General features: G+C 45.0%; 1 protein-coding gene across 4 annotated transcripts in view; it reads right to left on the bottom strand.

Annotated features, from left to right (window-relative positions):
* Window positions 1–4294: 4294 nt before the first annotated feature.
* LOC110531531 (A disintegrin and metalloproteinase with thrombospondin motifs 3) overlaps window positions 4295–26265 on the bottom strand; it is a 125475-nt gene continuing 103504 nt past the window's right edge. For 2 of the 4 annotated variants that reach the window (XM_036988526.1, XM_036988530.1), the window contains exons 14-22: window positions 25722–25845; window positions 22246–22326; window positions 18622–18788; window positions 16308–16473; window positions 14821–14953; window positions 13867–14074; window positions 11285–11414; window positions 8542–8652; window positions 4295–6212 (exon numbers count right to left, since the gene is read on the bottom strand). In XM_036988526.1, coding sequence (XP_036844421.1) covers window positions 5530–6212; window positions 8542–8652; window positions 11285–11414; window positions 13867–14074; window positions 14821–14953; window positions 16308–16473; window positions 18622–18788; window positions 22246–22326; window positions 25722–25845 — 1803 coding nt within the window. In that variant the 3' untranslated portion in view covers window positions 4295–5529. Of the gene's footprint in view, window positions 6213–8541; window positions 8653–11284; window positions 11415–12798; window positions 12862–13866; window positions 14075–14820; window positions 14954–16307; window positions 16474–18621; window positions 18789–22245; window positions 22327–25721; window positions 25846–26265 lie in introns of those variants that run through there. The other 2 variants (XM_036988535.1, XM_036988538.1) reach the window with 2 other exon arrangements.

Raw genomic sequence — 26265 nt, 5'->3', positions numbered from 1 at the left:
AAACACACAGTCCAGTTCAAAGTGAATGATGACAGACCCTACTGCCTGTAAACACACAGTCCTGTTCAAAGTGAATGATGACAGGCCCTACTGCCTGTAAACACACAGTCCAGTTCAAAGTGAATGATGACAGGCCCTGTAAACACACAGTCCAGTTCAAAGTGAATGATGACAGACCCTACTGCCTGTAAACACACAGTCCAGTTCAAAGTGAATGATGACAGACCCTACTGCCTGTAAACACACAGTCCAGTTCAAAGTGAATGATGACAGACCCTACTGCCTGTAAACACACAGTCCAGTTCAAAGTGAATGATGACAGGCCCTACTGCCTGTAAACACACAGTCCAGTTCAAAGTGAATGATGACAGACCCTACTGCCTGTAAACACACAGTCCAGTTCAAAGTGAATGATGACAGACCCTACTGCCTGTAAACACACAGTCCAGTTCAAAGTGAATGATGACAGGCCCTACTGCCTGTAAACACACAGTCCAGTTCAAAGTGAATGATGACAGACCCTACTGCCTGTAAACACACAGTCCAGTTCAAAGTGAATGATGACAGACCCTACTGCCTGTAAACAAACACACAGTCCAGTTCAAAGTGAATGATGACAGGCCCTACTGCCTGTAAACACACAGTCCAGTTCAAAGTGAATGATGACAGGCCCTACTGCCTGTAAACACACAGTCCAGTTCAAAGTGAATGATGACAGACCCTACTGCCTGTAAACACACAGTCCAGTTCAAAGTGAATGATGACAGACCCTACTGCCTGTAAACACACAGTCCAGTTCAAAGTGAATGATGACAGGCCCTACTGCCTGTAAACACACAGTCCAGTTCAAAGTGAATGATGACAGGCCCTACTGCCTGTAAACACACAGTCCAGTTCAAAGTGAATGATGACAGGCCCTACTGCCTGTAAACACACAGTCCAGTTCAAAGTGAATGATTCTGGACAAGACAGATGGTTTTATTCGGTTTTATTTACTGCAGTGTCTATTGATTGTCCAAACACACGGCCGCTTTCTCACTCTATACTGCTATAGAATTTCCACAAATGCATTAAGCATACGGAATTCCCAAACATTCTAAGAATTTATGAAAACGTGGATATGACCATATCTAAGTGGTCGATTGTCAGATTATTTGTTTTAAGTGTCATTCTTCCTGGGGGTGTACATGAACAGACTTTAATAAGATTTCATGATGCTAAAATGCTGTCAGTTCCACTTAAAATGCAACAACGTTTCACACACACACACAAGTTATTTTCAAAGAGACGACTAACAATAGGAAGCACGCTGCAATAACAAACACAGTTCCACTCACCCGATGATGAACATCATATGAAACTTAACTTGTTAAAAGTTATTCTTGAAAATGGAGAAGCTAACAAATTAGCAACAACATCCTCTTGGATAAAAGCTGCTACAGCCGCTGCAAACCAGCTGACAACAAAAGCTAGCTAGCTAGCTAGGCCGTGGGAAAACTACTGCTCGCTATTGCGCAGTGACATGTTGTTTCCATATGTTTTTGTAAAAACGGTCCCAGTCATGAAGTCAAAATGTGATTGGTTGATTCCACTGTCACTCCAAAATGTTTCCCTAATACAGTTGAATGGCAGACGCCTTAATCTTGCTTCTGATGGGCTACCCAATCCCAGAGATATTTCTCCCCAGAGATAAATCCCTTTCCTTTCCAACAAAAACTGAAGATATTTTTTACCTTTGGTTTAACTAGGCAAGTCAGTTAAGAACAAATTCTCATTTTCAATGACAGCATAGGAACAGTGGGCTGCCTTGTTCAGGGGCAGATTTTTTACCTTGTCAGCTCGGGGATTCAATCTTGCAACCTTTCGTTTACTAGTCCAACGCTCTAACCACTAGGCTACCTGCCGCCCCAGATTTTTTCAGAACATAATTGAAAATAATAATATAATTATCATTATTATAATCATTATTTTATTCATCCTTAGCCCTTCTCTGAATGCGTAGAAGGCCCATTGTTCCCCACTGTGTTTGTGTTAGTAAACATTTTTAGAGTGGCTCGATTTGCTCCGGTCTTGGTCTTCAATCGATCTCACTTTAGGTGGTCTCGAACACAACACTGATTTTAGGTGACCTTTTAACCCTAACCCTTTTCCTAACCTTAACCTAATTCTTCTAACTTGCTATGTTAATTATTCTAACTTGCTATTTAAGTTATCCTAACCCTGCTACGAAAAGTTTGCTGTACTCCATCTTGTCAAAACTGGCAATACTGCCCGCAGAACAGCGTGAGTTTCCAATAACGCGGTACTCTGCACGACAACTCGTCACCACCATCATTCAGAATCCACCGTTATAATACCTAGTACTAACGTGTCATGTGTCCTGATATTGTCCACATTCGAATTGTGATATTTTATGAAAAGTGTCTACACCGCCCACTGTCCGCATTGTGACCTCATTTCCTGTTCCCTCCCTGTCTGAAAATGATTTCACAGCTAATATTGATGTATTTATTTTAATTGATGGCATAACGTACGCTACGGTCACATAAACTACTGCAGCATAAACACTGGAGGCTGAGACAGGAGGGGTCAGGAGACACTGTGGCCCCATCCGATGATAACCCCGGACAGGGCCAAACAGGCAGGATATAACCCCACCCACTTTGCCAAAGCACAATCCCCACACCACTAGAGGGATATCTTCAACCACCAACTTACCATCCTGAGACAAGGCTGAGTATAGCCCACAAAGATCTCCGCCATGGCACAACCCAAGGGGGGTGGGGCGCCATCCCAGACAGGAAGACCAGTGACTCAACCCACTCAAGTGACGCACCCCTCCTAGGGACGGCATGGAAGAGCACCAGTAAGCCAGTGACTCGGCCCCTGTAATAGGTTTAGAGGCAGAGAATCCCAGTGGAAAGAGGGGAACCGGCTAGGCAGAGACAGCAAGGGCGGTTTGTTGCTCCAGAGCCTTTCCGTTCACCTTCACACTCCTGGGCCAGACTACACTCAATCATAGAACTTACTGAAGAGATGAGTCTTCGATAAAGACTTAAAAGGTTGAGACCGTGTCTGCATCTCTCACATGGGTAGGCAGACCATCCCATAAAAATGGAGCTCTATAGGAGAAAGCCCTGCCTCCAGCTGTTTGCTTAGAAATTCTAGGGACAATTAGGAGGCCTGCGTCTTGTGACCGTAGCGTACGCTAAGTATATTCACAACAGGACCAAATCGGAAAGATAGGTAGGAGCAAGCCCATGTAATGCTTTGTAGGTTAGCAGTAAAACCTTGAAATCAGCCCTTGCCTTAACAGGAAGCCAGTGTAGGGAGGCTAGCACTGGAGAAATATGATCAACATTTTTGGTTCCAGTCAGGATTCTAGCAGCCGTATTTAGCACTAACTGAAGTTTATTTAGTGCTTTATCCGGGGAGCCGGAAAGTAGAGCATTGCAGTAGTCTAACATAGAAGTAACAAAAGCATGGATGAATTTTTCTGCATCAATTTTGGATGGAACATTTCTGATCTTTGCAATGTTACGCAGATGGAAAAAAGCTGTTCTTGAAACAATCTTGATATGTTCGTCAAAAGAGCGATCAGGGTCCAGAGTAACGCTGAGGTCCTTCACAGTTTTATTTGAGACGACTGTACAACCATCAATATTAATTGTAAGATTCAACAGAAGATCTCTTTGTTTATTGGGAACTAGAACAAGCATCTCTGTTTTGTCCGAGTTTAAAAGAAGAAAGTTTGCAGCCATCCACTTCCTTATGTCTGAAACACAGGCTTCCAGCGAGGGCAATTTTGGGGTTTCACCATGTTTCATTGAAATGTACAGCTGTGTGTCATCCGCATAGCAGTGAAAGTTAACATTATGTTTTCGAATGACATCCCCAAGAGGTAAAGTATATAGTGAAAACAATAGTGGTCCTAAAACGGAACCTCGAGGAACACCAAAATTTACAGTTGACACAACTAAGTCTTAATGTTTGTACAGTCAGCGTATTTTAGAGTTCTGATTGGGTACGACAGTTGAACTATTCTAATGAGGCATCTCAAAAGTTATATTATTCAAGAATCAATGGGTATACATCATCAATATTTAGAAGTCTAAAGATCAATGTATCAACTGCAGATTGTCCTTTTAAGATGTGGTCTGGGATGAACTAAATCCTGCTGTTAGCAAAAGGTTTGAGCATAGGAAAAAGGATTATTGTCCTAATCTGACTGAGTTTTTCCAATTAGCTCTCGACTCGGACCAAGATGATGCAAAAAAAGACAACAACTTTGACATTTTTCTTTCAAACGTCTTTTTTCTCCCTACCATTTAAAAATTTAATAAATATTAACATTTAAAGCTTTTCATTCATGTATATACAAGAACTATACAATACACATAATGATGTTATGAACTGCAAGACAGAAATGAGGTAATGCACAACTTGAAACAGCGTGACATCAGACCAACCACTCTGCAGACTTACAGCATTCCCTCTACTTCTCGACTGACATCATTATACTTTACATTCTGTTGGCTGGCTGTTAGTTTCTTAGATAATAATATGCTGCTGAAATGTACACTATATACAATATTACTTGAAAAATATATCACTTACAAAAAAATATCAAGAATGGTTTTCTTTTTATCTTTTAAAGCATATGTGTGAGTTTTTCCACAAAGGTAATGTGCATGCTACAGTGGGGTTGGCTTTACAAACAGACTTGACCTGTTGACCTTTAGATGACCTCTGAGGTCAATCTCTTGTAAATGGTTGTTTGGGAAGCACGTCAACAATAAGAGCACCAATGGGGAGAGGTTACAAAGCTCCCTGGAGGAAGTGCCATCATCACCAAGACACTGCGACATCATCACCAATACATTGTGACATCATCTCCAAACTGGTGACATCACCAATACTTGTGACATCATCACTTCAACTTGTGACAGCCCCCCAAAGTGAAGTTTTTTTTTTTGGTGTGGCCGTGCCACACAATATCTTCACAATATTAAAGTTCAATAAGTAGTTCTGATGCACTTTTCAAAATACGTTTGCACAACTGTACACAGATCAGGAAGTAAATGGTAGCAATGCCGTCGTCACATTGTTTAACATGTCTTGTAGTCACTTTAGTTCCAGCACCATTTTATTTTCTTGTTTACTATTCCATTTATTAACTGAAGCAGAGAGGGCTGAGTGATGCAGTGCAAATGCATAGAGATCACTCTGCTGGTTCGATGAGGTAACCATTAGTGGTCTAAGTCCACTGGCATGGATTTTAATTTTTTAAAATTTTATGTTAATTTATTCTTGCAGCAATCGGGTGAGAGTCCAGTCCAGGATAATCCATCAGATGGTTGTAATAATGTTGTAATAAAGTTGTCACATTGTAACATTGTCATATTGTAACATTGTCACATTGTAACGCTGTAACACTCTAATGCTGTAACAACGTTGCAATAACGTTGAGCTGACAGAAGTCACGGTGGACCATATTACTGAGCAGCAAGTCCCAGGATAAGTCAGTGATCATGTCAGCACATGGGACAGGGTCCTGGTTGTTCTGGTTCTGTGAGCCGAGTCTGATCCTACATCCTCCCTTCTTGATCTGGCAGCAGCAACGCCAGCCACAGTTCCAGCAGGCCCGGGTTCAGGGCCGGGGCCGGCGGATTGGCCTAAAGAGCGGTTGTTTGGACTGCTGTGCTCTTTAGATGGCGATAAAGCAGCGTCTCCATTGGAGTCTGGAGAAGCGATGGATCGGAGCCGGGGCCGGAGAGGCGGGCTGGGACCTGGAGGTAGAGAAGGGAGCCCAGGGACCAAGTCTCCATCCCTGGCCCCAAAGGAAGGACCCTGGGTAACGACGGCACTTGCCGACGGTGAGGTGGTCAGGCCCTGAGCAGTGGAGCGAGGCCGTCTAGGGGTCTTAGTGGTTCGGGATGGGCTCTGGGTGGTGGTGGGGAGTGGGGAGTCTGATGGTTGGGTGGTGGAGGCGGTGGGGTTGGGCTGGGTAGAGGTCTCCTGGCCAGTCTCAGAGTCTGAGTCGGAGGATCCTCCAGTCTTGTGGAGGTCTGGGGATGGAGAGAAGAGGGTGGTGAAGCCTTCCTTCCTGTTGCAGGACTCACAGCACAGCTTGTTGTAGCCAGGAATGGAACAGTAACGGGCTAGGACCTCCATCTGGCAGAATATAGACTTGTCTCCAAGACATGGCTCATCTGTGGGGCGAGAGCAGAGTCAGAGTCAGACACATTACAGCTCTTTCCTCATACAGTAGTGACCTTAACCCAACACCTGGCAACCCAAAACCTGGCAACCCAACACCTGGCAACCCAACACCTGGCAACCCAACACCTGGCAACCTCTTCAACCGTATCCCGCTCCGCTGGCATGCATCGAAAACTTGTGGCTTTCTCCTGGCTATTCTTTTGCAAAATAACTAGGAATGAACTGACTTATTTTCAAATAAATGTGTATTACACATAACATCACATTAAGGTGTGGGCTGGTCACTGTATTAAAAAAGAACGATAGCAGGTCTATTTCTCTCCAGTAGCTGGCCTATTCTGTCCATTCAGAACATCTTCTCAACACCCATGAATGATAAGATGCCGTCTGCTGTGTTTTAAGGTCCTTACTACTGAACAGTGTCTGTTCCAGGTGTGTAGGAGTCAAAATAACAATGCTGGAAGGGCATATAAACAACTTTTGGAAAGCTCATATTCTGAGCTAGCCATTAAAAAAGTATGGTCTACAGAAAGAGATGGAAGAGATGGCGACCCGCACACTGTCGAAAAAATGAATACATCCAAAACTGAGGCTTGAATGCAACATAAAGATGTTTATTCAAACACCTGACAACAGAAAGAGTTGGCCAATACTATCCAAGAGATTGTTAGTGAGGAAATTACGTCTGCCTTCGACTTGCAATTAAAACCGATAAATGAATCTCTTGCACTGCTCCTTTCTAAAAAAATTGATACATACTCTACTGAAGTGGAAAGTTTGGAGACAGTGGCCAATGTAACAGAGGAGCGACACTATGACCTGGATGGAGAACGACCAATGGCTGGGTTTCACTGTGGAACCTGTTTATTTGTTTCACATCTATGGCCTATTAACACTAAAGATAACAATTACATTTAATAATACATATACACTACTGTTCAAAAGTTTAGGGTCAGTAGAAATTAGAAATGTCCTTGTTTTTGAAAGAAATTCAGATTTTTTGTCCATTAAAATAACATCAAATTGATCAGAAATACAGTGTAGACATTGTTTACGTTGTAAATGACCCTTTAAAGGTCATGTAGCTGGGAAACAGCAGATTTTTAATGGAATACCTACATAGGCGTACAGAGGCCCATTATCAGCAACAATCACTTCTGTGCTAAAATGGCATGTTGTGTTAGCTAATCCAAGTTTATTATTTTAAAACGCAAATTGATCATTGACCAAAACCCTTTCGCAATTATGTTAGCACAGCTGGAAACTGTAGTGCTAATTAAAGAAGCAATAAAACTGGCCTTCTATCTTTGATAAACACAGATATTAAACTGTTTTCCAAAATGTTGTCATCCGGTCTCGAGACTTACTTACCCAAATGGATCCACACGGACATAACCGTGGGAAGTAAGGGGTGCTGAGTGAGGGTGCTGCAGCACTCCCTGCAAAATCAGAATTTAATAAAAATATATATTTCACAAAAGTAGTGCATCTGGCCTTTACTTGTCCTCTATTAGCGGACTGATGTAGCATCTGAGGCGCGGACTGATGTAGCATCTGAGGCGCGGACTGATGTAGCATCTGAGGCGCGGACTGATGTAGCATCTGAGGCGCGGACTGATGTAGCATCTGAGGCGCGGACTGATGTAGCATCTGAGGCGCGGACTGATGTAGCATCTGAGGCGCGGACTGATGTAGCATCTGAGGCGCGGACTGCGAGCACTACATTAGAGGCACCTTTTTTGTTTTGCGCTTTATTGTTTTTTTCCCTGTGAGTTTCATCTAATAAACACGTGGAACTCTATGCACGCTGCGCCTTGGTCCATTCATTCAACACACGACCGTGACACTGCTGCTGAAAAATGATTGGCTCTAAAGATGGCCGACCACCTCACTCTCTCCCATATAACCAGTGGATACAGTTACTATTAGAAGTCATAACACTAGAATCATCGACAACAAGAAGGAATGGTGCTAGTCAAGGAATGACTGAGGGTGGCTGGATGGGGACTGGGTTATCTTTGTACACATTTATATGATTGTTTTTGTACTTGTAAACGCGCTCTGAAATAAAAAATACAAATCTGAATAAAAAGTTGGTCACAAAAGAACAGATTTGGATGTCTTGGTGTAACGCCTAAAGGTTATGGGTCCCAGTCAGGGCTATTCCCCGAATTCCCAGACACACTCTTTAATATCAGATGTTTAAAACGGTAAGCCTGCTAAGAATAGAATAGACTAGAATCCAATAAAATCCAATAGAAGAATAGACTAGACTAGAATCCAATAAAAATCCAATAGAGGCATCCCATGCTCACTTACTGAAGGAGAGTTTGTGGACAGGATTCTCAGGAACAATCTGATGTACACCCTCCGTCTTTGTTGTTGAATTCTCCATCGCTTCTTTAGTGAACGGGGGCAGCGATGACTGTCCTGTTTTTACCAGAGGATGAGAGATGGCAAGCTTTACAGATAATTACATGGTGGGACTTTGGGCTGCAAAAATCATAGGTTTTCCAGAAATCCAGGTTGGACGATTCCAGATGTCTTGCTTTTTCCCTTACTTCTTCTGGTAATGTACCAACTGGGAGTTCTGGACATCCTGGACATTTTGGGGAACGTGACCTGAACTGCAACCCTACATAAGGGTTTTTTGGGAAGGTGATGGTTCTATGTGGAACCATAATGACTCAAATAGCCCTTTGAGCTCTTCAAATGGTTCTTTACAGTTCAGAACTAGGGTTCTTTACAGTTCAGAACTAGGGTTCTTCACAGTTCAGAACTAGGGTTCTTTACAGTTCAGAACTAGGGTTCTTTACAGTTCAGAACTAGGGTTCTTTACGGTTCAGAACTAGGGTTCTTTACGGTTCAGAAATAGGGTTCTTTACGGTTCGGAACTAGGGTTCTTTACGGTTCGGAACTAGGGTTCTTTACGGTTCAGAACTAGGGTTCTTTACGGTTCAGAACTAGGGTTCTTTACGGTTCAGAACTAGGGTTCTTTACGGTTCAGAACTAGGGTTCTTTACGGTTCAGAACTAGGGTTCTTTACGGTTCAGAACTAGGGTTCTTTACGGTTCAGAACTAGGGTTCTTTACGGTTCAGAACTAGGGTTCTTTACGGTTCAGAACTAGGGTTCTTTACAGTTCAGAACTAGGGTTCTTTACGGTTCAGAACTAGGGTTCTTTACAGTTCAGAACTAGGGTTCTTTACAGTTCATAAAATGGGTCTTATCTCTTTTAGTGATAATTAAAATGTAGGGGAAGCAGCTCATTAGAATATTTTGGGGCGTGTGTAATTCCATTACATATTAGATATGACAATGGTCAATGATGGTGTCCTGTGAAAGACTCATGTTATGGCCTTGTGTTAGTTGAGAACAGCTGACTAAATCAGTCAGTGGGTCTCAAGTCTTTCCTCAGGGACCCCAGCTGTTCCAGAGGAAGCTCACTTGTTTCAACTTGTCAATAATAACACCTAGAGAATTTTAACAACATAACATGTCTGACCAGAATAAAACCCTGTATGGTTTTCAATAGGATCTACAAAGAACCTTTACGATTAAAGAAGGTTCTTTATAGAACCATTCTCCATAAAGGTTCTATAAAGGATCATAAGAAAAGGGTTGCAACCATAGCGGAACCCTTTTTGATGCTATATAGAACCTTTTATTAATGGTTCTTTATAGAACATTAGCACCATGTTCCATTTAGAACCTTGAGCATGGTTCTTCATAGAACCTTCAAAAAAAGCTTACATAAAGCACCAAAAGGAAATTGCTATGGCAGTGGTTCCCGAACTAGGGATTTGCAACTGTTCCAAACTCCCCAGGTAATCAGTGCTCTTTAAGAACCCCTGTGCCTCTCCTCTCCTGTCTCCCCAGGTAATCAGAGCACTTTAAGAACCCCCTCCTCTCCTCTCCTGTCTCCCCAGGTAATCAGAGGTCTTTAAGAACCCCCTCCTCTCCTCTCCTGTCTCCCCAGGTAATCAGATCTCTTTAAGAACCCCTGTTCCTCTCCTCTCCTGTCTCCCCAGGTAATCAGAGGTCTTTAAGAACCCCTGTTCCTCTCCTGTCTCCCCAGGTAATCAGAGCTCTTAAAGAACCCCCTACTCTCCTCTCCTGTCTCCCCAGGTAATCAGAGCTCTTAAAGAACCCCTGTTCCTCTCCTCTCCTGTCTCCCCAGGTAATCAGATCTCTTAAAGAACCCCCTACTCTCCTCTCTCCCCAGGTAATCAGAGCTCTTAAAGAACCCCCTACTCTCCTCTCCTGTCTCCCCAGGTAATCAGAGCTCTTAAAGAACCCCCTACTCTCCTCTCCTGTCTCCCCAGGTAATCAGAGGTCTTTAAGAACCCCTGTTCCTCTCCTCTCCTGTCTCCCCAGGTTATCAGAGGTCTTTAAGAACCCCTGTTCCTCTCCTCTCCTGTCTCCCCAGGTAATCAGAGGTCTTTAAGAACCCCTGTTCCTCTCCTCTCCTGTCTCCCCAGGTTATCAGAGCTCTTCAAGAACCCCTGTTCCCTCTCCTCTCCTGTCTCCCCAGGTAATCAGAGCTCTTTAAGAACCCCTGTTCCTCTCCTCTCCTAAATGTCACCCATTCATGTTTGGACAACTCTCATCCTCCTTTCTAATACTTCATAAAGAGGTGTCCCCTAAAAGTGTTTCACCCCCTGGAAGTCACTCCTCAGAAAACAGAACTGGGTACAAAGCTCAATTCCCCCCCATTCCCCCCAGGAGTTATGGAGGAGAAGGGTCCATTTATATTGGCCTTTCCCAACTGTTCAGATGCATGTATAGACACAGATACAGACGTGCACACACACACACACACACACACACACACACACACACACACACACACACACACACACACACACACACACACACACACACACACACACACACAAACAATAAGTGCTACAGAGGTCTTCTGAAGCACTTATAGGGATAGCAGGAGAAACAGTTATTACACATCATTGACTGTGTGTGTGTGTGTGTGTGTGTGTGTGTGTGTGTGTGTGTGTGTGTGTGTGTGTGTGTGTAAGAGCATGCATGTGTGTGTATGTACTCTACCTGGACACGGGCTCAGTTTACAGATGAGGACAGTTTCAGGCTTGTCTCCCTCGCACTGGCCGATGGTGTTGTCTGTGGCTCTACACACAACCTGTCTCTGTCGAATCCCCTCTCCACAGCTTACTGAACACTGTGGTGGCCACACAGAGAGACACAGAGAGACAGCGGGTCAGATAACCTGTCTCTGTCGAATCCCCTCTCCACAGCTTACTGAACACTGCGGTGGCCACACAGAGAGACACAGAGAGACAGCGGGTCAAATAACCTGTCTCTGTCGAATCCCCTCTCCACAGCTTACTGAACACTGTGGTGGCCACACAGAAAGAGACAGAGAGACAGCGGGTCAGATAACCTGTCTCTGTTGAATCCCCTCTCCACAGTTTACTGAACACTATGGTGGCCCCACAGAGAGACAGCGGGTCAGATAACCTGTCTCTGTCGAATCCCCTCTCCACAGCTTACTGATCACTGTGGTGGCCACACAGAGAGACACAGAGAGACAGCGGGTCAAATAACCTGTCTCTGTCGAATCCCCTCTCCACAGCTTACTGAACACTGTGGTGGCCACACAGAGAGAGACACAGAGAGACAGCGGGTCAGATAACCTGTCTCTGTCGAATCCCCTCTCCACAGCTTCCTGAACACTGTGGGGGCCACACAGAGAGACAGCGGGTCAGATAACCTGTCTCTGTTGAATCCCCTCTCCACAGTTTACTGAACACTATGGTGGCCCCACAGAGAGACAGCGGGTCAGATAACCTGTCTCTGTCGAATCCCCTCTCCACAGCTTACTGATCACTGTGGTGGCCACACAGAGAGACACAGAGAGACAGCGGGTCAGATAACCTGTCTCTGTCGAATCCCCTCTCCACAGCTTACTGAACACTGTGGTGGCCCCACAGAGAGACACAGAGAGACAGCGGGTCAGATAACCTGTCTCTGTCGAATCCCCTCTCCACAGCTTACTGAACACTGTGGTGGCCACACAGAGAGAGACACAGAGAGACAGCGGGTCAGATAACCTGTCTCTGTCGAATCCCCTCTCCACAGCTTACTGAACACTGTGGTGGCCACACAGAGAGACACAGAGAGACAGCGGGTCAGATAACCTGTCTCTGTCGAATCCCCTCTCCACAGCTTACTGAACACTGTGGTGGCCACACAGAGAGACACAGAGAGACAGCGGGTCAGATAACCTGTCTCTGTCGAATCCCCTCTCCACAGCTTACTGAACACTGTGGTGGCCCCACAGAGAGACAGCGGGTCAGATAACCTGTCTCTGTCGAATCCCCTCTCCACAGCTTACTGAACACTGTGGTGGCCCCACAGAGAGACACAGAGAGACAGCGGGTCAGATAACCTGTCTCTGTCGAATCCCCTCTCCACAGCTTACTGAACACTGTGGTGGCCACACAGAGAGAGACACAGAGAGACAGCGGGTCAGATAACCTGTCTCTGTCGAATCCCCTCTCCACAGCTTACTGAACACTGTGGTGGCCACACAGAGAGAGACACAGAGAGACAGCGGGTCACATAACCTGTCTCTGTCGAATCCCCTCTCCACAGCTTACTGAACACTGTGGTGGCCCCACAGAGAGACAGCGGGTCAGACGAGACTCAGCTGGCTCTTCACCGTTGTTAGAAACAACGCTGAAATCCCTAGAACAGTCAGCTAGCACAATTCCTTAAAACAAATCCATATAGAGCAACTTCCCTTTCCAGAAAACCTGGTAAACAACACAGGAAAAAAGGTGTTTATATTCAACAAAATCAATAAAACTGGACTGCTAGAGGGTCTGGATACGCTAACCATCCTCTTCACGTCCTTCAGTGTGTGGTGACTGGAGAATGTTCCACACCAGGGTTCAGCTTCATTACAATTCAATTAGGTCAATTTCTCAAAGAAAACTACAATTCTATTTTAGTGAACAGAAATTATAATTCCATCATTGATTGAATTGAAATCGAGTTGACCCCCCAACTCTGATAAGTAGTACTGTGAGCTGTGTGACAGAGCTCCATGACCAGGTCCCTGTCTGTACTGAAGGCTCTGTGGCGGAGCTCCATGATCAGGCCCCTGTCTGTACTGAAGGCTCTGTGGCGGAGCTCCATGCTGGGACCCACCTGTGACTGGTCCCTTGTCTAGAGAATGCTCAGTGGTGGAGCTCCATGACCAGGCCACTGTCTGTACTGTAGGCTTTGTGGTGGAGCTCCATGCTGGGACCCACCTGTGACCAGGCCCTTGTCTAGAGTATACTCTGTAGTGAAGCTCTATGCTGGGACCCACCTGTGTCCAGGCCCTTGTCTAGAGTATACTCTGTGGTGAAGCTCTATGCTGGGACCCACCTGTGTCCAGGCCCTTGTCTAGAGTATACTCTGTGGTGAAGCTCTATGCTGGGACCCACCTGTGTCCAGGCCCTTGTCTAGAGTATACTCTGTAGTGAAGCTCTATGCTGGGACCCACCTGTGTCCAGGCCCTTGTCTAGAGTATACTCTGTGGTGAAGCTCTATGCTGGGACCCACCTGTGTCCAGGCCCTTGTCTAGAGTATACTCTGTGGTGAAGCTCTATGCTGGGACCCACCTGTGACCAGGCCCCTGTCCTCCACTGCGCAGGGCAGGCAGAGGGGTTACAGACCTTCCTGGTCTCAGGCTTGTCCTCTGTACAGTACTTAGTGTGGACCGTCCGGTTGGTGCCGTTGTGGAGGGCCTGCATACACTGAACAACCCTGGACTGGTAGCCAATCTTCCCACACGTCTTACTGCACGGGTTCCACTCCTCCACCAACCACCTGGGAGAGGAGGGAGAGAGAGGGAGGATCGGGGGCAGACAGAATAATAAAGGGGGGGGGGGGGGGGGGGGGCAGACAGAACAAGAGAGAGCACATTATTCAATCTGTCCACTACTGAGAATGACTAGGTTATTATCTCATTATTCAATCTGTCCACTACTGGGAATGACTAAGTTATTATCTCATTATTCAATCTGTCCATTACTGGGAATGACTAGGTTATTATCTCATTATTCAATCTGTCCACTACTGGGAATGACTAGGTTATTATCTCATTATTCAATCGGTCCACTACTGGGAATGACTAGGTTATTATCTCATTATTCAATCTGTCCACTACTGGGAATGACTAGGTTATTATCTCATTATTCAATCTGTCCACTACTGAGAATGACTAGGTTATTATCTCATTATTCAATCTGTCCACTACTGGGAATGACTAGGTTATTATCTCATTATTCAATCTGTCCACTACTGGGAACGACTAGGTTATTATCTCATTATTCAATCTGTCCACTACTGGAAACGACTAGGTTATTATCTCATAATTCAATCTGTCCATTACTGGGAATGACTAGGTTAGTCATCCAGACAGAGTGCATTAGCTTCAGTCCCTCTTCGAGAGGAAGTGTCCCTTAGAGCGATGATGATGATGATGATGATGAAATGGATGCTCTCCTATCAACATGGCTCGGACATGGACAGAGAAAGGATAGAGGGGGAGAGTGAAGGGGAGGGGAGCTCACGTTGGCTGGCTGCACTCGTTCACGTTGCACCTCTTCCGAATGGGTTTGGGCTTCTTGCTGGTTTCACAGAGGTTCCGGTGCACCAGTCGACTGTCGCTCTTCCTCCTGCATCCGTATTTGGTGTACTGTATACCTGCCAGACGGTCCAATTAAATGGGTTTAGTACAATCTGTTGTAACGTCTGACAAAAACATAACATTTTCTAATTTATACTGTAAATCATTTGACAGAAAGAAAATGCAGGTGGCTGTATGAACTAAGACTGGAGAGAGAGCGTGTACACACACACACACACACACACACACACACACACACACACACACACACACACACAATGACAGAGCAACAGGGTAGGAAGAACCATTTGAATGTGAATGTGTCAGAGACCCCTGAGCAGCATGCCCTGAGGACATTTAGGCTCTGCTCTGCATCAACCAGGTTGGGACAATAGCACCAACCCATAGCAGGTTGCCAGGTTGGCCCAATAGCACGAACCCACAGGTTGCCAGGTTGGGCCAATAGCACCAACCCACAGTAGGTTGCCAGGTTGGGCCAATAGCACGAACCCACAGCAGGTTGCCAGGTTGGGCCAATAGCACGAACCCACAGCAGGTTGCCAGGTTGGGCCAATAGCACCAACCCACAGTAGGTTGCCAGGTTGGGCCAATAGCACGAACCCACAGCAGGTTGCCAGGTTGGGCCAATAGAACCAACCCACAGCAGGTTGCCAAGTTGGGCCAATAGAACCAACCCACAGCAGGTTGCCAGGTTGGGACAATAGCACCAACCCACAGCAGGGGTACTTGGCAGGCCAGGCACAAATGGAAACAACCATCAGGGACCTTTCTGTAGCAGGTGAGATTGAATTAATCTGGTCTAAAGAGCCGCTTCACAACCAGCCCCCCCCCCCCCTCCCCCACACACAGAGAGAATCCACCTGGTCTAAAGAGCCGCTTCACAACCAGGCCCCCCCTCCCCCCCACACACACACACAGAGAATCCACCTGGTCTAAAGAGCCACTTCACAACCAACCCCCCCCCCCCCTCCCCCCCACACACACACACAGAGAATCCACCTGGTCTAAAGAGCCGCTTCACAACCAACCCCCCCCCCCCCCCCCCTCCCCCACACACAGAGAATCCACCTGGTCTAAAGAGCCGCTTCACAACCAACCCCCCCCCCCCCCCCCCCTCGCCCACACACACACACAGAGAATCCACCTGGTCTAAAGAGCCGCTTCACAACCAACCCCCCCCCCCCTCCCCCACACACACAGAGAATCCACCTGGTCTAAAGAGCCGCTTCACAACCAACCCCCCCCCCCCCCCCCCCCCCCCCCCCCCCCCCCCCCCACACACAGAGAATCCACCTGGTCTAAAGAGCCGCTTCACAACCAACCCCCCCCCCCCCCTCCCCCACACACACACACAGAGAATCCACCTGGTCTAAAGAGCCGCTTCACAACCAGGCCCCCCCATACACACACCTCCCCCACAGGGTTTAGAGCACTGCGACCAGCTCTTCAGGGCCCACTCGTAGGTATCCAGCTCGGCCAGGAGAACGTTGTTATTGGTGATGACCGGCAGCAGGTCCTCATGGATAATGTACTTATATGTCAGACTGATCTTAGTGTCCTCCTCCTGTGGAATGACCTAGAAGAGGACAGGGAGAAAGAGGACACGATGACAGAGAGAGAGAGACAGGGAGAAAGAGAGTGAGAGAAAGACAGAGAGGAAAGACAGAGAGAGAGAAAGAGAGTGAGAGAAAGATAAACAATTGATTCCCATTCAAAGTCCTAATCCCTAAACCTTAACCTAAGTTAAAGACCTTAACATTAACCCCAAATCCTATCCCCAAACCTAAGCCTAAGACCCTAAGCCTAAAATAGCTTTTTTCCTTGTGGGGACAGGTGAAATGTTCCTACTTGTCCCGAATTGTCCTCGTTTTACTATCCCTGTAAGGACTTCTGGTCCCCACAAAGATAGTAAAACCAAAATCACACACACACCCACACCCACACCCACACACACACCCACACACACACACACACACACACACAGTGGACAATAGTGCTGAGCAATTAACCAACATTTCTGATTTTTTTTCCGATTATTAAACAACTAATTGACCAACGTCAGTTCAATTACTTGAATTCCATTTTTTCCCGTTATTTGTGAACCCAATGCACATTTCCTCTAGAGGGAAATCAAACCATTCACAAGAGAACTCATCTCAAGAACTAAGTGGGACGATGGGCTGAAGGGAGATGAAGTTTTTCATTAAGCAAATTTTCAACCTAGTTCAGCACATAAAAGTGGTATTTAACTACAATGACCATAATCCCTTTCGGCAGTTTTCCCCCAGTTTAGACAGAGATACATACACTTTTACGCCTGCTACGTTTGGTTAGATACACACAGGCTAAACAGGATGACTACAGACAGCTCTGCAGTATATTTAGGCAGGTTAGCCTAGCTAAACAGGATGACTACAGACAGCTCTGCAGTATATTTAGGCAGGTTAGCCTAGCTAAACAGGATGACTACAGACATGTCTGCAGTATATTTAGGCAGGCTAGCCTAGCTAAACAGGATGACTACAGACAGCTCTGCAGTATATTTAGGCAGGCTAGCCTAGCTAAACAGGATGATTACAGACAGCTCTGCAGTATATTTAGGCAGGCTAGCCTAGCTAAACAGGATGACTACAGACAGCTCTGCAGTATATTTAGGCAGGTTAGCCTAGCTAAACAGGATGACTACAGACAGCTCTGCAGTATATTTAGGCAGGTTAGCCTAGCTAAACAGGATGACTACAGACAGCTCTGTAGTTTACTTAGGCAGGCTAGCCTAGCTAAACAGGATGACTACAGACAACTCTGTAGCTTACTTAGGCAGGCTAGCCTAGCTAAACAGGATGACTACAGACAGCTCTGCAGTATATTTAGGCAGGCTAGCCTAGCTAAACAGGATGACGGCTGACTGCTGACTGCTACTGCCAGAGATGAGATGATGACTTTAAGGAATGAAAAATATTAAAGTCATTAAATTAAAACTAAGTAAATATACACAACTGAATATTGTATTATTTCATAGTAATTTCCTATTTTTCTAATGATGTCTACCCAATGTGGACATGACAGAGACAATGGAATATGTTCAATGCTTTGGCAATTACATTTTCACTATTTTTGGCTTTGTAATTTCCATTAAAAAGTCACAGGAAAAAAGGTCATTATATCATAATACATTTAATGTTATCGAAACCGAAATCGAAAACCACAATATTTTGTTTTACTAATCGTACCGAAACCGATCTAGAAAAGCACTAATTACCACTAGTGGACAATCAAAGATGATTAAAATCACAGTGAAGGTGCTCCACTGTCTTTCTAGGGGACTGACTGGAGTGTGTAGCTGAACCTCAACGTGAACCATTGGGATGAACCATTCTCCATCCTGTATCTTCTGACCACATGCTGCTGTGTCGGATAGTGATCATTTGGGTCGGCCTGTTTTGGGTAAAATGAGAATTGAGGCGATGCACACCTGCACCCCAACTGTCACTTGTCAATGTTGAAAAATTCAGCCTGTATGTACGTGTGTGTGGGTGCACGTGTCTGGGTGTGTATGTGTGTGTGTGTGTGTGTGTGCACGTGTCTGGGTGTGTACGTGTGTGTGTGTGTGTGTGCACGTGTCTGGGAATGTATGTGTGTGTGTGCACGTGTCTGGGTGTGTGTGTGTCTGTGTATGTGTGTCTGTGTGTGTGTCTTACTAGATCCATCAGTTTCGTCTTCTTACCAGAACAACGATGCCCTCGTGAAGGGGGCCGATTGTTTTCAGGGTTTCTTTCTCGCCGCTTCCGAAGACGTACTCCCACTCCAAACCGCTGTCGATGAAGGTTCTGGACTTGGCATCTCCACTTTTTGCGTTCAATATGAAGCTGCCTGTGACTTGATTCTTAACAGCTGTGAAACACAAAGAAAACCGTCTGAATCACAATGTGTTTTCATCCGTTGGATAGTCTGGCACATACAGACACACACACAGACACACAGACACACACACACACACACACACACACACACACACACAGACACACACACACACACACACACACACACACACACACACACATACACACAGACACACACACGACACACACACACACACACACACACACACACACACACACACACACACACACACACACACACACACACACACACACACACACACACACACACGTCTGGACCTTGACGCACATCTGAGGTTGGAGCTATAGTGTATATAATGTATATATATATAATAAATAGGCTGGCCATTACCATATAATGCTATAATCTTTGGAGGGAGTTGAAAGTCCGTGTTGCCTAGCAACAGCCCCAAAACATCACTGCTCTAGAGGAGATCTGCATGGAGGAATGGGCCAAAATACCAGCAACAGTGTGTGAAAACCTTGTGAAGACTTACAGAAAACGTTTGACCTCTGTCATTGCCAACAAAGGGTATATAACAAAGTATTGAGATAAACTTTTGTTATTGACCAAATACTTATTTTCCACCATAATTTGCAAATAAAATCATTTTTTTCCTCATTTTGTCTGTCATAGTTGAAGTGTACCTATGATGAAAATTACAGGCCTCTCTCATGTTTTTAAGTGGGAGAACTTGCACAACTGGTGGCTGACTAAATACTTTTTTGCTCCACTGTAGGACCTGATTCCCAGCTGAGATGAACACTCCCCTCACATATGACCTGATTCCCAGCTGAGATGAACACTCCCCTCACATAGGACCTGATTCCCAGCTGAGATGAACACTCCCCTCACATAGGACCTGATTCCCAGCTGAGATGAACACTCCCCTCACATAGGACCTGATTCCCAGCTGAGATGAACACTCCCCTCACATAGGACCTGATTCCCAACTGAGATGAACACTCCCCTCACATAGGACCTGATTCCCAGCTGAGATGAACACTCCCCTCACATAGGACCTGATTCCCAGCTGAGATGAACACTCCCCTCACATAGGACCTGATTCCCAGCTGAGATGAACACTCCCCTCACATAGGACCTGATTCCCAGCTGAGATGAACACTCCTCTCACATAGGACCTGATTCCCAGCTGAGATGAACACTCCCCTCACATAGGACCTGATTCCTAGCTGAGATGAACACTCCCCTCACATAGGACCTGATTCCCAGCTGAGATGAACACTCCCCTCACATAGGACCTGATTCTCAGCTGAGATGAACACTCCCCTCACATAGGACCTGATTCCCAGCTGAGATGAACACTCCCCTCACATAGGACCTGATTCCCAGCTGAGATGAACACTCCCCTCACATAGGACCTGATTCCCAGCTGAGATGAACACTCCCCTCACATAGGACCTGATTCCCAGCTGAGATGAACACTCCCCTCACATAGGACCTGATTCCCAGCTGAGATGAACACTCCCCTCACATAGAACCTGATTCCTAGCTGAGATGAACACTCCCCTCACATAGGACCTGATTCCCAGCTGAGATGAACACTCCTCTCACATAGGACCTGATTCCCAGCTGAGATGAACACTCCCCTCACATAGGACCTGATTCCCAGCTGAGATGAACACTCCTCTCACATAGGACCTGATTCCCAGCTGAGATGAACACTCCTCTCACATAGGACCTGATTCCCAGCTGAGATGAACGAACACAAGCAAATTGCTTACATGTCTTTATTTTTGTAAATAATTCATTGCCGTCAATGTGAGTAAAGTGCGTGGATCTGATGAAGTCAGAATATCACCTGTCGACTAACAAAATGGATCGAATTGACCTTTCCACTGACCAAAACTAATGTACCATTGAAGTGTATTCAAAGGACCGTAGGAGGAATTTGTATTCAAGACCTTTTCCAGCATCATTCCTCAGACAGTCTGTGATATATATATATATATATACCCTGGTATACCCAGCAGTAGAAAAGCAAAAACCGAAGGTAAAGACACTTGTTAGGTTTAGTTTAAGGCCATTTGGATTGGACACCTGTTCATATGGATACTAGTGGATTTCCCAGTTAAGATTAAGAGGCAGAGGTTCTGTATAAATAGGCTTTCTACATTACCATTAGTTTGCATTGAGGCAGAGGTTCTGCATAAATAGGCTGGCCATTACCATTAGTTTGCATTGAGAGTAATGAGGGAGAGGTTCTGTATAAATAGGCTGGCCATTACCATTCGTTTGCTTTGAGAGTAATTGTCACGATCGTCGTAGTGAGGAGACCAAAGCGCAGCGTGATGTGAATACATACAGTACTTTTAATGTAAGACGAAAGAACACTAAACAACCGCAAACATGCAACATCACATAGACAATCACCCACAAATTACCTAAGGAATATGACTGCCTAAATATGGTTCCCAATCAGAGACAACAATAAATCTAGGCAACCAATAGACATACAAAACACCTAGACTAGTGAACAACCCCATAAACATACAAAAACCCTAGACAGGACAAAAACACAACAAACCCTGACCTAACCAAAATAATAAAGAAAACAAAGATAACTAAGGTCAGGGTGTGACAGTAATGAGTCAGAGACCACACTGTATCTGTCCAACACCATGGTACCATGTCTACTGCCCCTCTTCGTCTGCTGCCCGCCCACTCTCCTGTTTATGCTCTGTCTCTATAGTATGTTATATAAGCTCTGTACACACACACACACACACACACACACACACACACACACACACACACACACACACACACACACACACACACACACACACACACACACACACACACACACACACACACACACACACACTCACCAGACACTGCGGGCCCTGCTAGACATGATTAGCATTTAAAAAATGAAAATATCTGATGCCTGGTCCGAGCTGGCGAGCATTACTAACAGGCTAAAACTCTACAGGGCTAATTGGTGACAGTCAAATGATCTGCAGTCATGCACTGCTGACGATCATACAGGAAATGTGTGTGGGTGGGGTTGTGCATGTGTGTGTGTAAGTAAGTGTGTGTGTAAGTAAGTGTGTGTGTGTGTGTGTGTGTGTGTGTGTGTGTGTGTGTGTGTGTGTGTGTGTGTTGAGTTCTGTAGTCATGCTCTACGGATGTCCCTACTGTAAATGTACACTACTTGGCCAAAAGCTTGTCCAACATCTCATTCCTAAATCATGGGCATTAATATGGAGTTGGTCCCCCCCTTTGCTGCTATAACAGCCTCCACTCTTCTGGGAAGGCTTTCCACTAGATGTTGGAACAATGCTGCGGGGACTTGCTTCCATTCAGCCACAAGAGCATTAGTGAGGTCGGGGGGCACTGATGTTGGGTGATTAGGTCTGGCTCACAGTCGTCATTCCAATTCATCCCAAAGGTGTTTCATGCTGCTGTAACGAGACACACTTACCAATTATGTGGGAGGAAGTCTCATTCTCCTCTATAACGATGTGCCGGGCACCGATCGGAATATCAAACATCTTCAGCATGCCTATAGGACAACACAACAAGACAATATGAAACATCTTCAGCATGTCTATAGGACAACACAACAAGACAATATGAAACATCTTCAGCATGTCTATAGGACAACACAACAAGACAATATGAAACATCTTCAGCATGCCTATAGGACAACAAGACAATATGAAACATTTTCAGCAGGTCTATAGGACAACAAGACAAGACAATATGAGACATCTTCAGCATGTCTATAGGACAACACAACAAGACAATATGAGACATCTTCAGCATGTCTACAGGACAACAAGACAATATGAAACATTTTCAGCAGGTCTATAGGACAACAAGACAAGACAATATGAGACATCTTCAGCATGTCTATAGGACAACACAACAAGACAATATGAGACATCTTCAGCATGTCTATAGGACAACACAACAAGACAATATGAGACATCTTCAGCATGTCTATAGGACAACACAACAAGACAATATGAAACATCACCATGTCTATAGGACAACAAGACAATATCAAACATCTTCAGCATGCCTATAGGACAACAAGACAATATGAGACATCTTCAGCATGTCTATAGGACAACACAACAAGACAATATGAAACATCTTCAGCATGTCTATAGGACAACACAACAAGACAATATGAGACATCTTCAGCATGTCTATAGGACAACACAACAAGACAATATGAAACATCTTCAGCATGCCTATAGGACAACACAACAAGACAATATGAGACATCTTCAGCATGTCTATAGGACAACACAACAAGACAATATGAAACATCTTCAGCATGCCTATAGGACAACAAGACAATATGAAACATCTTCAGCATGTCTATAGGACAACACAACAAGACAATATGAAACATCTTCAGCATGTCTACAGGACAACAAGACAATATGAAACATTTTCAGCATGTCTATAGGACAACAAGACAATATGAAACATCTTCAGCATGTCTACAGGACAACACAACAAGACAATATGAAACATCTTCAGCATGTCTACAGGACAACAAGACAATATGAAACATCTTCAGCATGTCTACAGGACAACAAGACAAGACAATATGAGACATCTTCAGCAGGTCTACAGGACAACAAGACAATATGAGACATCTTCAGCAGGTCTATAGGACAACAAGACAATATGAGACATCTTCAGCATGCCTATAGGACAACACAACAAGACAATATGAGACATCTTCAGCATGTCTATAGGACAACACAACAAGACAATATGAAACAGCTTCAGCATGTCTATAGGACAACACAACAAGACAATATGAAACATCTTCAGCATGTCTATAGGACAACACAACAAGACAATATGAAACATCTTCAGCATGTCTACAGGACAACACAACAAGACAATATGAAACATCTTCAGCAGGTCTACAGGACAACAAGACAATATGAAACATCTTCAGCATGTCTACAGGACAACACAACAAGACAATATGAAACATCTTCAGCATGCCTATAGGACAACAAGACAATATGAAACATCTTCAGCAGGTCTACAGGACAACAAGACAATATGAAACATCTTCAGCATGTCTACAGGACAACACAACAAGACAATATGAAACATCTTCAGCATGTCTATAGGACAACACAACAAGACAATATGAAACATCTTCAGCAGGTCTACAGGACAACAAGACAATATGAAACATCTTCAGCAGGTCTACAGGACAACAAGACAATATGAAACATCACCATGTCTATAGGACAACAAGACAATATCAAACATCTTCAGCATGCCTATAGGACAACACAACAAGACAATATGAGACATCTTCAGCATGTCTATAGGACAACACAACAAGACAATATGAAACATCTTCAGCAGGTCTATAGGACAACAAGACAATATGAAACATCTTCAGCAGGTCTACAGGACAACAAGACAATATGAAACATCACCATGTCTATAGGACAACAAGACAATATCAAACATCTTCAGCATGCCTATAGGACAACACAACAAGACAATATGAGACATCTTCAGCAGGTCTATAGGACAACAAGACAAGACAATATGAAACATCTTCAGCATGTCTATAGGACAACACAACAAGACAATATGAAACATCTTCAGCATGCCTATAGGACAACACAACAAGACAATATGAAACATCTTCAGCATGCCTATAGGACAACAAGACAATATGAGACATCTTCAGCAGGTCTATAGGACAACAAGACAATATGAGACATCTTCAGCAGGTCTATAGGACAACAAGACAATATGAGACATCTTCAGCAGGTCTATAGGACAACAAGACAATATGAGACATCTTCAGCAGGTCTATAGGACAACAAGACAATATGAGACATCTTCAGCAGGTCTACAGGACAACAAGACAATATGAGACATCTTCAGCAGGTCTATAGGACAACAAGACAATATGAAACATCTTCAGCAGGTCTACAGGACAACACAACAAGACAATATGAAACATCTTCAGCAGGTCTACAGGACAACAAGACAATATGAAACATCTTCAGCATGTCTATAGGACAACAAGACAATATGAAACATCTTCAGCAGGTCTACAGGACAACAAGACAACCAGACAACGGGTTGGTCAGGGAGTTAATCCAATGAGCCACAGAATAACAACAGACCAGGGACGATGTCTATCATAGGTTTCAGAGTAGCAGTGCTGATCTAGGATCAGGTCCCCCCCCCCCCCCCCCTGTCCATGTAACCTTATTCATTGTAATCTAAAATACCAAAGTCCAACTCTGAGAGCCATGATACAGACAACCCCAGGCCTACTAGTGACTCTAACAGAGGAGAAACGTGTCGTGTCTAATTATACTGTTGTATATGAACCGGTGATAGCAGTGTTTTGTGTTTAGTCTGTGTACATGTCAAGGGCTGTAGCTGGGTGAACACAGGGTAAATAAAATAGTGTAGTGTGTCGTGAACTCACCTGCCGGCGACTCTTATCAAGAGTCAAGGGTCACCAACTGGGAATTCATAACACAGTGGGACGCACATTACACTCTTAGAACCAAGGCTTCCAGAAGGGTTCTTCAGCTGTCCCCATAGGAGAAACCTTTATGGTTCCAGGTAGAACCCTTTTTGAGTTCCAGGTAGAACTATTTTTGGATTCCACGTAGAACCCCGTGTGGAAAGGGTTCTACATGGAACTCAAAAGGGTTCTTCAGCTGTCCTCATAGGAGAAACCTTTATGGTTCCAGGTAGAACCCTTTTTGGATTCCATGTAGAACCCTGTGTGGAAAGGGTTCTACATGGAACTCAAAAGGGTTCTGCCTAAGAATGTCGGAGAGGATTTTAGGGCTTTCAAGCTTGTAATATCACGTATTGATTGATAAATGAAATAACACATAATGTTCTGAAGTGTGGTTTCACCCTGGTGAATGTTACCTGTTTTCTTTGGTATCTTGGTGAGAGTCAGTTTGACAGTGCGACAGTGGGAGTTGTCCCCACCACACACTCCACACTTGTCTTCTTGTTTGTACGAGCCAACCTCTTTGTCGCAGCCCACATGCTGGGAGAGAGAAGGGCACAGTCAGTCAATCAAGGCAGGGGGAGGCTCCTTCTAGGCTGGGGGAGGCTCAGTCTAGGCTGGGGGAGGCTCCTTCTAGGCGGTCTGACTTTTACACTGACTGAGATTAGGCTGGGGGAGGCTCAGTCTAGGCTGGGGGAGGCTCAGTCTAGGTTGGGGGAGGCTCCTTCTAGGCTGGGGGAGGCTCAGTCTAGGCTGGGGGAGGCTCAGTCTAGGCTGGGGGAGGCTCAGTCTAGGCTGGGGGAGGCTCCTTCTAGGCTGTCTGACTTTTACACTGACTGAGATTAGGCTGGGGGAGGCTCAGTCTAGGCTGGGGGAGGCTCCTTCTAGGCTGTCTGATGTTTACACTGACTGAGATTAGGCTGGGGGAGGCTCAGTCTAGGCTGGGGGAGGCTCAGTCTA

Source organism: Oncorhynchus mykiss, chromosome 1, assembly GCF_013265735.2.
Source record: "Oncorhynchus mykiss isolate Arlee chromosome 1, USDA_OmykA_1.1, whole genome shotgun sequence".
In the NCBI taxonomy this organism is placed as follows: domain Eukaryota; kingdom Metazoa; phylum Chordata; class Actinopteri; order Salmoniformes; family Salmonidae; genus Oncorhynchus; species Oncorhynchus mykiss.
This window is presented reverse-complemented; position numbering and strand designations above follow the sequence as displayed.